This window comes from Gopherus flavomarginatus, chromosome 15 (assembly GCF_025201925.1).
Source record: "Gopherus flavomarginatus isolate rGopFla2 chromosome 15, rGopFla2.mat.asm, whole genome shotgun sequence".
Taxonomy (NCBI): Eukaryota; Metazoa; Chordata; order Testudines; family Testudinidae; genus Gopherus; species Gopherus flavomarginatus.
The window spans coordinates 28,457,879-28,472,517 of NC_066631.1; the positions used below are offsets into that span (position 1 = coordinate 28,457,879).

The window sequence follows — 14,639 nt, forward strand, 5'->3', positions numbered from 1 at the left end:
AGTTTAGCCATAACTGTGATTGTGGCATACTATCTGGGCACATCTACACTGTGGCTGGCTCATGCCAGCTGCCTGGGGCTTGGGCAAAGGGGACTAGCTTTTATTGCAGTGTAGACAGTTGGCCTCTGTTTAGCCATAGTGGCACTTTTTTGGTTCTCTGTGTTTTTTAATTTGGGGCTTACATTTAAGTTGAGCCTCTGTTATGGTGTCTTTAAAAAGTTTCCATACAGCTTGCAGGGATTTCACTTTTTCTGCTGTGCCTTTTAATTTCTGTGTCACTAACTTCCTCATTTTTGTGTAGCTAGCACTGGAATAAATTACCTAGAGAGGTTGTGGAATCTCAATCACTGTCTAACCTGCTCTTAAAAATCTCTAAGCACATGTCAGGAATGGTCTAGATATGTTAACCCTGCCATGAGTGCAGGGGACTGGACTAGATGATGATGATGATCTCAAGGTTCCTTCTAGTTTTACGAAATATTTATCCTCTCCTCCTTACTAGAGCATAGAGAATCTCCATTAATAGAGCCTCTCCTGTCAGCTTTCCCCCAGCCCTTAGTTTAAAAACTGTTCAATAACCTTTTAAGTGCTAGCAATCTAGTTCCATTTTGATTTAGGTGGAGCCCATCTTTCCTGTAGAGGCTCTCCTTTCTCCAGTTCTTAATCAATCTAAACCCTGAGTTAAGGGTTCTAAAATGTAAACTAGCTTCTTATAGGCACATCTCAGACTAGGAATTAATGGATGAATACAAGTTGTAAAAAGTAAAAGTAACCACAGGTTTCAATGTTTACAAGGAAGCTGCTTTCTTAGAGCAGTTGTATTTCAGCAATGGAATGGGAACTGGTGCCAAAGACTGCTGTGTAAACAAGCCCCCTGCTGTAACTGCTTCACAGCCAAACTTGAGTGGAATGAACAGTGGACAAGCTGCTTGTCACTCAGTACCATCCCTTGTGGCAGCTGTTGCTACAGGACTTCTGCTGCAAGGCACTAGTGTCCACACAGGATGTTACTCTGCAGTCACACAAGGATTTGCCAGGCAGAAACTTGTCCTGGGGCCCAGTCTGTACTGGTGCCATTCAATGTTATGCCTGGGGCCTGGGTTACAGTGGCAGATGGTATGCATGAGGGCTCAGTCAGTGTCAGGGAGGTAGCACTGTCAAAGGTTTTTTCTTAAAGTCACATAACATCCTTGGTATTAAGTTGCTTCTGCCAGCAGCAAGCAATGTAACTAAAGCCAGAAGAAGCAGAGAACTAAGATCTCAGCTTACAAATAAAGACGCTCTCAGGATGCTTCCCCCCAAAGTAAGCATTTATTAAATAAAAGAGAAGCCAATGCAAGGTATTAAGCAAGTGGCAATCAACTGGGTATGGGTAGTTTCTGGGGCAGAATACTATGGCTACATCTCTCCTTCTCTAGATGAGGTCTAACTGACTACCTTATTGAGGGAAAAATTGTAGGGTGAAAACTTGGAATAAATTAAAAGTGTGGAGCTGCCCCCTGAGTTTTCTCTACAGGAGCTGTATTGCATTCTTCCTGTTCAAGAGAAACATTACCAGGCTCTGGACTTGACTTTCCCTGTTGTAAAAAATACTTACTCTTCTGCTGGAAAGAAATATAAATAATATTAACTGATAGAAATAGGGTTTAAAGAAGAATTTCTAGTAGTTTTAATTCCCTCCAAAGATGCAACTTCAAGGTCAGGTTTTCTATGTCCAGCCTCAAGTAATAAGGACACAAAATACATCTAAAGATGGCTGTGTATGGTACCAAGATGGACACCTTGCAGGTACTAGAATAAACACCTGACAGTTTCCACTGCTCTGTGTATTTTTACATTCTGAATGAGTATCCAAGTGAAATTAAAAAAAAAAATCACAAAGCCAGGTTTGCTTAGAAAGACCAGCTTACTCCAGGGACAGCCAGGTTCACTGTGAGCACAAGGAACTAACCAGGATTAGAAAAGCTTTACTTCAAGGTCACTGTCACCAAAGCCACAGCAACACTTCATTCCTTTAACCTGTTCTTCCTCCCAAGGGATCACACCATTCTTCAAATCAGTCAGAAGTAGATGAAGGTTATTTATTGTTGACACATTTTGCCTGTAGTAAGAAGCTTCATTTACACAGCAGGGTGTAAACAGCATTGACTAAAAGTTTGTTAAATTCAACCATAAATAACTATAATAAATAATATATCAAGTAACTTTACAGCACACATTTCAGGGCCAAGATGTGGATATGCTTTACTCACATGTGCTTTCTGGAAGGAGAAGCAGAAACATTAACAGCAGTTATCTTACTCACAGCTGTAATCATATCATAGGAAAGGACTGGCATACCAACATCCTCAAACCCCTCCCAGTCAGGTTTTTGACTGAATTTTGAGTCCACTCAAGTTGTTAGGGGTTTGAAAGGAGATACTTAAACAGTACAAAAATGCTATTCAAACCCCAGAAAGAAAACCAAAGCATTTAATTGTCAGCAAAAGTCATTCTGCTCTGAAACTCAGATGACATTGTTCATGTTCCCCTTGCTCAGCATCTGTTTGAGAATGCACTTTTTGGATGGGAATAAAGCATTTCAAGCAACATATTGTGCTTAGTTTTCCTCTGGTCTTGGTAAACTTTTACATGTTTGCCTTACTTGGAATGATATTTCATCTACATCTATGCTTCTACCAGAAAGTGGACAAGATTCAAGAGTATATATTATTCCTACATGTTTCTCAGAGGCGAGGGGGAGGGGAATGCTATAGAATGGTGACAGTTCTCCTAACAGGATTTGGAGCCATTGTATGCCAACTACTACTACAGCTGTTATACACACACACCTTTCCATTCACTCTCAGAACACCACACATACACACTGAGTGCCTTTCTCTGTTCTCACACATCCAGCTCTCCAAACATATCACACATAATAATTCCCAATATTCACAGTAATATACAAAAAATACAGCTTTTCAATTCCCATTACAACTGACAAGCCAAACAATTAGTGTATGTCTGTCTTCTAAAGAGACACGTAATACTAACCTTAAAGTACAGTCACACACAGTCATAGACCTTACGTGGTTAGATGTGCACCAGCAGGAAAATGACTAATCTGTAGCTCAGTACTGGCACTTAACTTACATATAGTACTGAGCCAAGTAGTACAGCAGTAATTTCAGGGTTCTCTTCGGTTCTTGAGCACAAATAGGTTTTTCATACGAGTTCAGTTCTAAATGGTTTATGAAGTAATGCCTCACTTTAAATACACCCAATAGAGGGCAACACTTGTTTGCGTTAGTGAAGGAAGATAGACGTGACGTGTTTTACTGCTGCAGAACACATTCCATAACATACAGAACTGTCACCTCCCCATATTACACCATTATCTTTCTATATAAAATAGAAGCTACATCTTCAATTCAGCAACCGTGTCTCTTTGTCCCTCTTCTAGGTGTCACATTTTTAGGATAATTTGCTTTCTTTTAGATAAATCATTTTTGAGTACAAAAACCAAATCACAGGTGCTTTAATCACTTACTGGTTAATATTTTGAACATGGAATGTGGTATTTTATACATCATAGAGAGAACCCATTCTTTCTTCCAGTATTTAAAAATCAAAGATCAGTGAAGAAATTTTTGTTAGTAGGTTCAATATCAATCCAAGAATGGCCCGATTAGGACCTAACTATCATATTCTTCCCTGTTCTGGGTTTTTCAGAGTTATCCAACTTTGAAGAGGAAAGTTTGAAAATAAAACATTGAAATTTACTATGGCAGTTACCAGTGTGTCTTGTATTTAACTACTTAATCAAGAACATTTCAGGATATGTAAACACCTGTAATTGGGAAGCCTATTTTCTGTTACAAAACCTGTGTGTGTGTGTGTGTGTTGGAAGTTCAGTGTATCGAGTACAGAAAATGAACTCTCAGCTTTCATATGAGGGGGATGTTCTGATTTTATGGAAAATGTGAAGCGATTTAAAAAAAATTAATTCTGTTTTTGTACTCAGAAATGTTTTAGAGGGAGAATGGGCTCTAATCATTTAGATCTGAGCTCTCAACCTCAGAATAGCCAAGTTTGCTGTGTTTGCATGGGCAACAGAATTTTAAATTACAAAATTAGAAATGTACATGTTCAAAGGTCTTTTAAAATTAAATTATACACATCAAACCAGTCTGTACTAAACTATCCTACAAATATTCCACAAACAAGGCAGCAAAATAACCAGTCCACCACAAAATCTACAAATACAAAATGTAAGTCTTCCAGTAATTACTGTAATGGGAACAAAAGTTCAGAAAATAAATTAGTCTCCAATTCTTCATGTACTGTCACTGGAGGTATTTTCAGGTGAATCACAGGGTTTCCAACAGAGTGGACTCATGAAACGAGCCTCCCAAAAGCATCCCAAGTCTTGTCTTGCCCAACTCAGCCGCTAAGTGGATCCTCTCTGTAGTGAACAGCATACCGGAGCTTTTCTAGCATTATATCCAGAGAGGAATATTGAGGAAGCTTTATCATGAACATACATGTTTCAACACGGATGTACCGAGAATCTGGGGAACCTGTAAAGGAACCACATGAAAGACTTGTTAACAGGCTCTGCACTTTGAAGATCTAGTTAAGCTTCTTTTCCAAGAATGTAATTTTCACACTGTTAATATTGACATGTATCAAAGTAATGGAATCCTATAAATTCTAGGTTCAGGAGACCCACCAAAAAGCCCAATGGAATTTATACTGTTAAGTTTGGTGGGGCCGACACTTGGCTACAGTATCATCACTTGAAAAGATATTCTGCTCTACAGGAGCCACATCACGAAATTCCACCACATTCCCTGCCTCTGCGTACATGGCCAAAGAGCAGGTATTTGGAGTCTTTAGAAGATTTATTTTTGCTTGAAGCATCTTAGTAGGCATGGCTTAAAAACAGCCACATTATCACTCTTGTCATAGTTACAACCATTTCCTAACTGCAATGTGCTTTCTTCTGCAGCCTTATCTACACAGTGGAGTAATGCGCACGCTGGGGGTGTGATTTCTAAAATACATGAACTTGTGCGCTAACTGGTCCGTGCACTAAGTAAAAGAGCACTTCGTATCATATTAGTGCACTTTACTCCACTGTGCAGACAAGCCCTGAATCTGTCAGACGAAGAATGTTTTAAAAGGCAGTAAGGATTTGAAATCTAAAAAGGTCACAAGGTACAAGAGGCTGATTTTATTTATGCAAATATCCAGTAAACAACATACCTGCAGCTCCATCTGGGGGTGCAATTTTCATGGGATAAGGTGGGACATGTGCAGTATCTGGCCCTCCATCTTTACATGGACATGTAAAGGGGATTCGTTCCTGGTTGCAGGCAAACTTGATGAATTTGCAGAGTTCTTCCTGAGTAAACATTTCTAATGCACCCCAGAAAAATTCAATATGTTGGTCTGTTTCCATCAGCCCCACCTGGTACATGGTGTGTGCCTACCAGAGGGAAGGGGAAGGACAGTGAAATTAGATACAGATGAAGATGTGTATTACTCTTCTTTTCACATCTTCCATCACTTTTATTTTAAAGCAGCAGCGATAATGGAAATCAAACACAGCAGGGTATCCCTAACCAATCAGTTTTACCAGTACAAGTTCCACTAGAAATCGATTCACTCAAAACTGTTGCACTGCGTACAGTGAAATGTACCTGGACTATTGTATCATTCTATCCCAACTGCTTCTATAACAGATTCACCTTTACACAGACCCTTTCTAAACCGCTTCCATGCTGTGTTTTTGTACACTGTTCTATACCAGATCAAGGCTGCTGCTGTTGCAAGGCAAACACATCTGAAGAGATCGCACAATATTTTAATACAACGAGTTAAAGGTGTTTGATAATGTAAGCCAAAACACAACCCCTTTGTGGTGCATTGCCTATAACATAACATTAATGTACTTAAAGACCAATGCCAACTAATTCTGAGAAAGTACATTTGCAGAAATTATCCTGCTATATCCCATGATGGAATTTTAAATAGCTAATGTAATCTTAGCCAAAGAGGCAGATATTGAATAGAGTTTGGTGATGTGGACATTTTTAGAGTTTGATAATTTAAATATTGATTTTAAACAAATTTAAGCCCTGCCTGAAAAACAGAATTGTAGTTTTTGTTGAAACAGAAGCAACTGTGCCAGAAGGTGCTTACCAATTCGTTACCCTAGCTTTAGACATGTACGTTCCAAAGGGACCTCAGCCCAACGTACCTTCAGGAACTCCAGGTTAATGTAAGGTAGCCCACATGTCCTTAGCTCCATTTCTAGAGGAGTCAGTGTTGTTAGAAGCTGCAGGGGTATAATCGACCCCAGGCCAGCACGCACAGCCGTCATGCAGTCAGGATTCTGCAGTTCATGCAGCCTCAGATTCCGGACTGCTGTTGCATATATGTCCTTATTCTCCCAACTGACATAAGGGATTCAGAAAGAAATGAGTCAGAAGAAAAGTCTTACTCCCCATTACAAGCTGCAATCCCATTTCCTGGGTTCCCGAGCAGGGGCTTCTGGTCACTCATTCTGATGCCATCTGTTCCCAATGTAACCCACATGCAGCAGCACCTGCTGATCCTGGTGCACACCCCTTGCTTTCATAGCTGTGAGTGAACACACACAACATGCAGCTATGACTACTAGGAGTGGTTACTGTGCAGTACTGCTCAGCCCTCCATTATTTTCAGATGCACAGCGGGATGCTGCACGTTTCCAGCTCCTGCCAGTCAAAGGTACCGGTACTCCCAGCTTTCACCATTTAGCTGATGGTTGAAAAGCCATCACCTTCATGAAACACCCTCCCAACAATGGTGTTACTCACATTACAGGAATGTGCCTGCCTCTAGGACACAGCTCCACCTCCTCGCCGGTCATGCTCAGGTAGGTGAACTTGCAGCATGGTTTGTTAGGATAATCAGGGCTCTCTGTTGCTAGATGCTGGGATGCAATTTCAGCACACAAGGCCTCCAGTTCAGTCTCATCGTTTATCTAGGATGACGTGATAATATCTAGTAACTTGCACTTTAGTGTACCTTGCTCTTGTTAATCTCTTCAGACATCATGCCAACATAATGAGTAAAAGGGCAGGTGCCGGCTTCCTCATTTCCCCAGGGGTGCTTGACCCCTGCCCAGCCACAGGCCCCGCCTCCCACTCCACCCCTTCCACAAGCCCCACCTCTTCACCCTTGCTGCCCCCTCCCCTGAGCACACCCCGGGGTTGGTCTGCTGCCTCCCACACACCGGTGAGGGAGAGGGAGGAACTGATCAGTGGGGCTGCTGGTGGGTGCTGAGCACCCACTATTTTTTTTTCGATGGGTGCTCCAGCTTCGAAGCACCCAAACAGCTGGCACCTATGAAAGGGCCCCATTACATTTTACATCATCCAATGACCATGGCACAGGCACTGAAAGGCATCCTGTCCACGGATAAGTGAGGACACGTGGGTACGAGGCACAAGCCAGCATTCTAGTTTAGAACTGTACAGATTACAAATGTGGTATGAAATTTCACATGCTGCATAAAGTAAAATATTTAAGCAGGATAACAAGCATGTCACTTGACCTGCATTCCAGCTGTGAAGATCTGCTGGGGACTCTCTTAGAGGTTATGCTTTAAAAACCCCCCAAACTATCCCTGTGACTCACAGAATGTTTTAAAGATAGTGCCAGCCACTGCTGAGCCAGCCCAATGAACAGACACAGCACAGTAAATGAAATGCAGCAAACAGCTACTTTGTGCTGTGCATAAGGACAATTAAAATGTCTATTAGAAACCGTGGGGTTATGGGAAATTAACATTTGCCAAACAGAACACCAAGTTATTAGGAAAAGCAATGTTAGTTTTCACATTTTTAAGGGAATATTATAAAGAGTAGTTTAAAAACTACAGAGCATTTCACAGATCATTTAAAAGATCATTTAAAGTTACTACTGTTTTATAGTTCTGCTGACAATTGTGCACCGTACTAACATTTGTGCAGGCAGTAGATGATCCCATGCAATGTTTCAAAACTAAGAGCTAAGTTATGTAACTGATTCACAGCATTAGGTTTCTCCAAATTACTGAATTGCTAGCTAATGAGTAAAACCTATTGCTACCTAATGTGGAAGCCCCACCACAGTTGATCGTGGACCTACAGATAAATTGTAAAAGTTAGAAGTTCCCAGTCTCACGGTAAGCAGAGCGTGCCCATCCTGGGAGGGATGACAATGTAGGATTGAGTGGCTCTCCCATGCCAGCAGGATGTAAAATGACTAAAACTCAGGTCTCATCCTGCAGTTTCATGCATGATGACACAGCTTTGCACCCACATGGAGCCGTACTGGCCTTTAACAGGAGTTTGAAGGATCAGGCCCTCAGGCAGTACAATTACGGCAGGGTTTGCTATCAGCGGCTAAGGCCCAGTGCACAAGGGCTATGAGTAAAGAAGAAAAGAGGGAAAAAATTACATTTTCAAATTTTTTGACATAGTTGTAGGTAAGGATGTCAGCTTCCTGGAGATCAACATCTGGATCCAGTGGTTCTCCTACTAAAGTCTTCCAGAAGGAGGGTAAGAGATCTAGTGGAAGAGGAACGTCGGCTCTAACTGCAATGCCCAGCAGATGTCCAAAGAAATGAAGCAACTGCTCTTCCGCATAGGTGATAGGACTAGGTGTCAGAATATACTTCCCCTTAATAAAACAAACACAAGCGTTGAATGATTAGAGAAAATGCCAGAGATGAATATTTTCAGGAAGTAAGAATTGGCAGGTAAGAGGTTTTCAGCCACATTGAAGCCTCGTTAGTTGCCTGGAACAGAGTTTCTCAAAGCATTGGGCCCGAAGATGCATAAATGTTTGCCCTTAACAACACATTGGGGTGTTAAATGGGGCTCTGCTTTGAAAAGTTTGGGAAATGCTGGCCTAGTTTTTTTGTATTAGCTTTAATAGTTTAAGGTCTAAAGCATGTAGGTCAGTGGTCCCCAACCTTTTCGTCTGGCGCGAACATATGCCGAAATGCCGCCAAATTTCAGCGGCATTTCGGCAGCGACGCGTCTCGATGACGCCTCTTGTCGGCGGCAAGCGGCGTCATCGAGAGGCATCACCACCGAAATGCCGCTGAAATTCAGCGGCATTTCAGCGGATGCTTGACGGCCGGCCAGGATGCGGGTGCACCCACAGGCACCATGTTGGGGACTCCTGATGTAGGTGGTAGACAGCCCTGCGGTAGTTTGCATACAGAACTGGATTGTGTTTCTGTTTATGCAGTCTGCTCTGCCCCACCTCAGCAGCACCGCAGGGAAGGAACCATGATTCAGTGACTGAGCTCTCTGGGACAGGGACCATGTCTTGTCTTGTTTCTGTAAAATGTCTAGCGCACAAAATAAGGGCCAAATTCCAGTACCCTCACTCACACTGAGTTGGGTCTTACTCCACAAGTAGCACTACTGATTTCAGTGAGGACACTTATGGAGTAAGAATGGCAGAATCTGGCCCATAAATAACTTCTCATGAAGAAATACAAGGGACACTCTTGAAATCAAACACTTTAAAGGGTGCTTTGGAGGAGATGAGCTTTGTTCTCAGGTCAGAACTACAGCATGTAGCAGACAGACAAGCACCTTACTTCTTGTGGCTATTTTCTAAACACCATGCAGGGGAATTCACCTACACATTCCCTCCAGTCATTAATGGGAGTTGTATGGCTAACTCCCACATGCATCACTTTGAAAACCCTCCTAGTTGTCAGCAATTGAGAGCATTCTAATCCTGCCCTAGTCACTGAGGGCTGATAGCGACTGTGTCCTTAGTAAGAGTATTGCACTTTTCTATGAATTTGCCATGGGGATATCGTACCTTATTCTTATTGACTGCAGAGCTGGGGCACAGTAAGAGCAGGGAAAGCGAGGAGCTCTGTAACTCCTTACAGACCTGCCACAGGAAGTGACGAAACGAACCACCTGAAAGAAAGAGGCAACACTTTCACTCTACGGGTACGTCTACACTACCAGCTGGATCGGCGGGTAGCGATCGATCTATCAGGGATCGATTTATCGCGGGTAGTGTAGATGCGATAAATCAGTCCCTGATCGCTCTCCTGTCGACTGCTGAACTCTAGCAGTGCGAGAGGTGGAAGCAAAGTCGACAGGGGAGCTGCAGCTGTCAATCCAGCGCCGTGAGGACGCGAAGAAAGTGATTTTAATTCGATCTAACAGAAGTCGACTTCAGCAATGCTATTCTCGTAGCTGAAGTTGTGTATCTTAGATCGATCCCCCCCACAGTGTAGACCAGGCCTAACAAACCACACAGCTCTTCTGGCCTCGCTCCTGTTGCCTTCTTGTCCACAGTGTACTATCCCCCTGAAATCAACATGTAACTCCAATTTCTACAGGTGAAACATATTTCATTGTGTGTAGGTGGATAACCAAGAGTGGGAAGATGGCAGCCACCCCTAACCTGTTCATGTGCATGTCTGCACTGCTGTTGTTTAACTGCAGAAGAGAACATTCTGTGGATTGATTTCCACTGCATTCTCAATTCATGGTCTTGTCTTCAACCGCTAGTTGTTTATTTAAGGTTATCTGGAGAGATGCAATACCTTTGTTGTTCTGCTTAGACTTCAAGGAGAATTCATAACCTTCTTAAGATGCAGCAAAGAGTCCTGTGGCATCTTATAGACTAACAGATTTATTTGAGCATAAGCTTTTGTGGGTAAAAACCCCACTCCTCGCTGTTTTTGTGGATACAGATTAACACAGCTACCCCTCTGATACGTCATATTTTCATAGTGACGGAACATGCAGTGTACTCACAATATAGTTAAATGCAATGGGGAAATACTGCTAGAATCTTAAAGCAAACCAAGTTAAGTATGGATCACATTAATCTATTTACAGGTATTGTTAGTCATCATAACTGTGTGTCTTAAAAAGGAAAGATGGATCTAATACTTTGAGGGGATATTTAAAACAGCCCTTTAATGACATTGCTGTGCACCTCCAATAACTTCCTGCCATTTGATAGAATCGAGTAGTCAGTGTGGGGAAAGTGTTAACTAGAATTTCCATTTTTCCATCTCCCGTGCTATATCCTGTCATTAACGTCCTAAGACAAACCATTATAATCAGTACATGGAGACTGCACCAATCTAGCAAACAGGAATGGATTTTCTTTTCTCAGTTTGTTCTTTAAACCTCCCTTGCAGTTGCATATACCCCGAGAATGGCAACAAATCAGTAAAACAGGAAACTTTCTCCTGGCTCTTATACTAGTATCTCTTGGAGATGCCACCCAACAGTATGTAGCACTGGGGAAAGTTCTCTAAGCCAAAGTTTAGTGATTAAGTCATTTAGATAAGCCTCTCCCTAAAGTCATTATGTTCAGAAAACTAGTTGGCCTCAGATATGATGTTTCCCCAATTTCTTTCTAGCATAAGAATAAAGCATACCAGGGACTAGCATTTCATGTCTCCAAAGAAAGATCTGTACTATAAAGCAGATTATATAAATTAAATATAAATGTCTACTCAGATAAACCTAACAACTATCTGATAGCTTAGACCCCAAAGTTAGCTTTTGTTTTTCCCCTTCAAAAAAAGGGAAACTTTATGAACATGAACTTTTTTTTTTTTAAATTGGCTTAATTTAAATCTTTCCCTTGAAGTGTCTGCAACTCAGCTATTGTAACATGGGGTTAATCAAAAAAACCAAAAAGTGAACCTGACCAGTGTTCTCTCACTTCCCAGCCAAGTTGCACTCAAAAATCAAACACAAAGGAGACATATCACACACAGTCAGTCGTTATTTAACAAAAAAGAGTTCTTACCTAACAAATGTTCTTTTAAGTAGAGCATCACTGTAGTGTCACTAGGGATCTGTCCCTATACTACTTATTCAGTCTAAACAGTCATTAACTTTTATGGAAGCTGGTCCTAGTAAAGAGGACAAGCTCAAGTCCTCTCTAGCATTAGTTCTGCCTGCCTTCTTTGGGTACATTCTGATCAACATGCCCAATGCTACGTGTCACTACTATTCTGTCAGACTGTAACTTACTTGTTCCATGAACCTCCTCTCCAGTGAAGCGAATGTTAAAGGCGTATGTGGGATCTCCACCACTGGCTAGTTTAACACAGAGCTGAGAGGATGGCACACAGGCTAGCTGCCTAGCTGCCTGGCAGAAGTAGGAATTCTCTGAAGAACGGATCTCCCCTATTTAAAAGAAACATTTTTAAAAACTGAATCTACTTTGAGTATTTTGTGCTCATAAGCGAGTGAGCTTGGTTATCTTAAGACCAATTTGAAATCATAGGCAGTAAATGAAAATGAATTTGAGAGAATAAATCATGCACATACCTCCCACTATTTCTAATGGATCCAGTGTGATTTCTGGAGCTGCATGATCTGCTGTTCTTTGCACAGTGGCATTCAGCACTCGATTCATTACAGTCACTTTTGTGTCATAAAAGATTAAACCTGAATAAAGACAGACATTTTTATGTCTACAATTGGTCCTTCCGTAATTTTATTTCCTGAAATAGTCTGATGAACAACATTTTGGGACTGATTTAATCTTCTGTAAGCCTCAGTCTAAGAGCTGGCCAACCCAAACAAACCTTTGGACACTTTTTGTATTCAGAGTTAATATTTATTGGAAGACACATGTCAAGTAAGTACTTGATCATGATATTTCTGTACAACAGATTTCTTATATTAGATGAGTATTTCCTGTCAGCCAAACCATAAGCTGCGTAAATAATATAGAAAAGCACATTTCTAAATAGTTTTCTGAAATCTGGCATGCTCTGAGGGTGATACTAATGACAAGATATAAATAAGTGTGTCGCATGGCACCCCAAATCCAGACGCTACACACAGACAGAGACTGTGAACACTCAACTTTCATACCTTAGGTTTGCAAGTGCTCTTTTCTGGTTGGGTAGAAGCAAAGACCCAGCATCAGCTATTTCTCCAGAGTAAATGAAATGATTGATCTGGCTAGGGTAGCCTAAATCTTTTACTCATTTTATGATTATTGGACCTTCTCATGAAGGCTTCGATCTTTGTAAGTCTATCACTTCTGTGGCAGTTAGCAGGTTCACCAGTTCTGGAACCCTTAACTATATTGTATGCTCCTGTGACTAACATACCATTTCCGTCTTATGGTTATTTATATTGTGGTAGCACATCAAATCCCCAAGCAGGACAAACATCCGTCCATTGTGCTAGGTATTATACACAAAACAGAACAGCCTGTCTCCTACCCCCAACCTCACAATCTAAATATTTATGTTTGCAGTGAGATACAGCAGCCTCCTCATTACAGCAATTCCTGTTGTGTTTTCAGGGTACTTCAGCAAGGTCATTTGAAACATAGCACTGCCCTGGTTGGTTCTCCCTTACTCATGTGCTCACGTTGTTCTCAGACAGTCATTCCATTCAGTCAGCATACTGGGTTAGCTGGTTGAGAAGCGAAGTCAAGGAGCTTTTGTCAGTATGGTGATCAGCTCTCTATCTCCCCACAAAGTTCTCCGATTTCCGAGATAAGTGTGGATTAATATTTTCTCCTATCTGTACCAATTAGAGAACCCCCAAAACATGCTAACTTCCCCCAAGCATCAGACATTCACAGAACTCATGCAGTCCTAGAGACACTGACCTTTGGCCTCTTGCAATAATGCAGCAATACTATTAGTGTACATTTCTGTCTGTCGCAGCTCCACCAGTGGTAGGAAGAAGGTCTCCAGCATGGTGTTCAGAGACTGAAGCAGTGCAAAACGCAGACGTAGACTTTCAATGGGAACATCTAAGATGGGGAAAAAGTTCACAAACAGAGAGGTAAAGCACAGGACAGGAGTCCCCAAACTCATCACACCAGCACCCATTCTGGCATAGTGACCTAGTGACCACAGACTGCATGGGCCCTGCAGAACGAACGACCCTCATGTCCATTAGAGGCAGCCCCCGCAGGGTAGGGTAGAGACACACTGTCAGGGGGAAGCCTGCACTGCCATTGCTTATGCTGTTCCTTTTCTGTGGTGACCCAGAGGACTTCAGTTTCCAGGGCTGTCAATTCAGTGGTGAATTCACAGCCCTTCACTAAGTGTTTCACACTCAGTCCATTAGCAATCTATAACCACGAACGGAAGAGGAATACAAGTGTATGAAGTAATAACTAGAAACCCCCCAATTTGTGCATACTCAGCAGACAAGAGACTCTGGGATCATCTGCGTCAGCTGGATCCAAGTAAACTTCATGTGGGTGTAGTCGTGCTGGGGTAATTGCAAGATGGCGGCAGAGTCGGTTGATGTACTGCACAAGGGCTACGTCCATTTCCAAAGTCCACTTCCGGGATGCTTTCTGAGCATGTCTCGTGTCAATGCAGGCACACCTGAAGAACAAGGGGATTAGAACTGCTACATGCATATGCTCCCCTGGACTGTATTAACCATGAAGCCAGGTGGCTTTAGGTCTCTCCCTTTCACTAAGTACAACTCCTTTAGCCTAGAGATTAGGATGCTTCAGCTATGAGGGAGAACAAATCATTATCATCCCCCCTTACCTGACTTTCATTACCTGCCTACTAGGCTTACTGCACTGGGCACTCTCTCCTCTGAGCTCTTAAGCAGACAAGGGAG

The 14,639-nt window shown here is 42.1% G+C and overlaps 1 protein-coding gene across 6 annotated transcripts in view; it reads right to left on the reverse strand.

The window, feature by feature from the left end:
• Nucleotides 1-2,067: 2,067 nt before the first annotated feature.
• HECTD4 (HECT domain E3 ubiquitin protein ligase 4) overlaps nt 2,068-14,639 on the reverse strand; it is a 109,063-nt gene continuing 96,491 nt past the window's right edge. For all 6 annotated transcript variants that reach the window (XM_050924253.1, XM_050924251.1, XM_050924254.1 and 3 more), the window contains 10 exons: nt 14,202-14,392; nt 13,660-13,806; nt 12,357-12,476; nt 12,057-12,212; nt 9,862-9,965; nt 8,476-8,697; nt 6,849-7,015; nt 6,248-6,443; nt 5,251-5,473; nt 2,068-4,562 (listed from right to left, as the gene is read on the reverse strand). In XM_050924253.1, the coding sequence (XP_050780210.1) occupies nt 4,426-4,562; nt 5,251-5,473; nt 6,248-6,443; nt 6,849-7,015; nt 8,476-8,697; nt 9,862-9,965; nt 12,057-12,212; nt 12,357-12,476; nt 13,660-13,806; nt 14,202-14,392 (1,663 nt within the window). In that variant the 3' untranslated portion in view covers nt 2,068-4,425. The remainder of the gene's footprint in view (nt 4,563-5,250; nt 5,474-6,247; nt 6,444-6,848; nt 7,016-8,475; nt 8,698-9,861; nt 9,966-12,056; nt 12,213-12,356; nt 12,477-13,659; nt 13,807-14,201; nt 14,393-14,639) is intronic.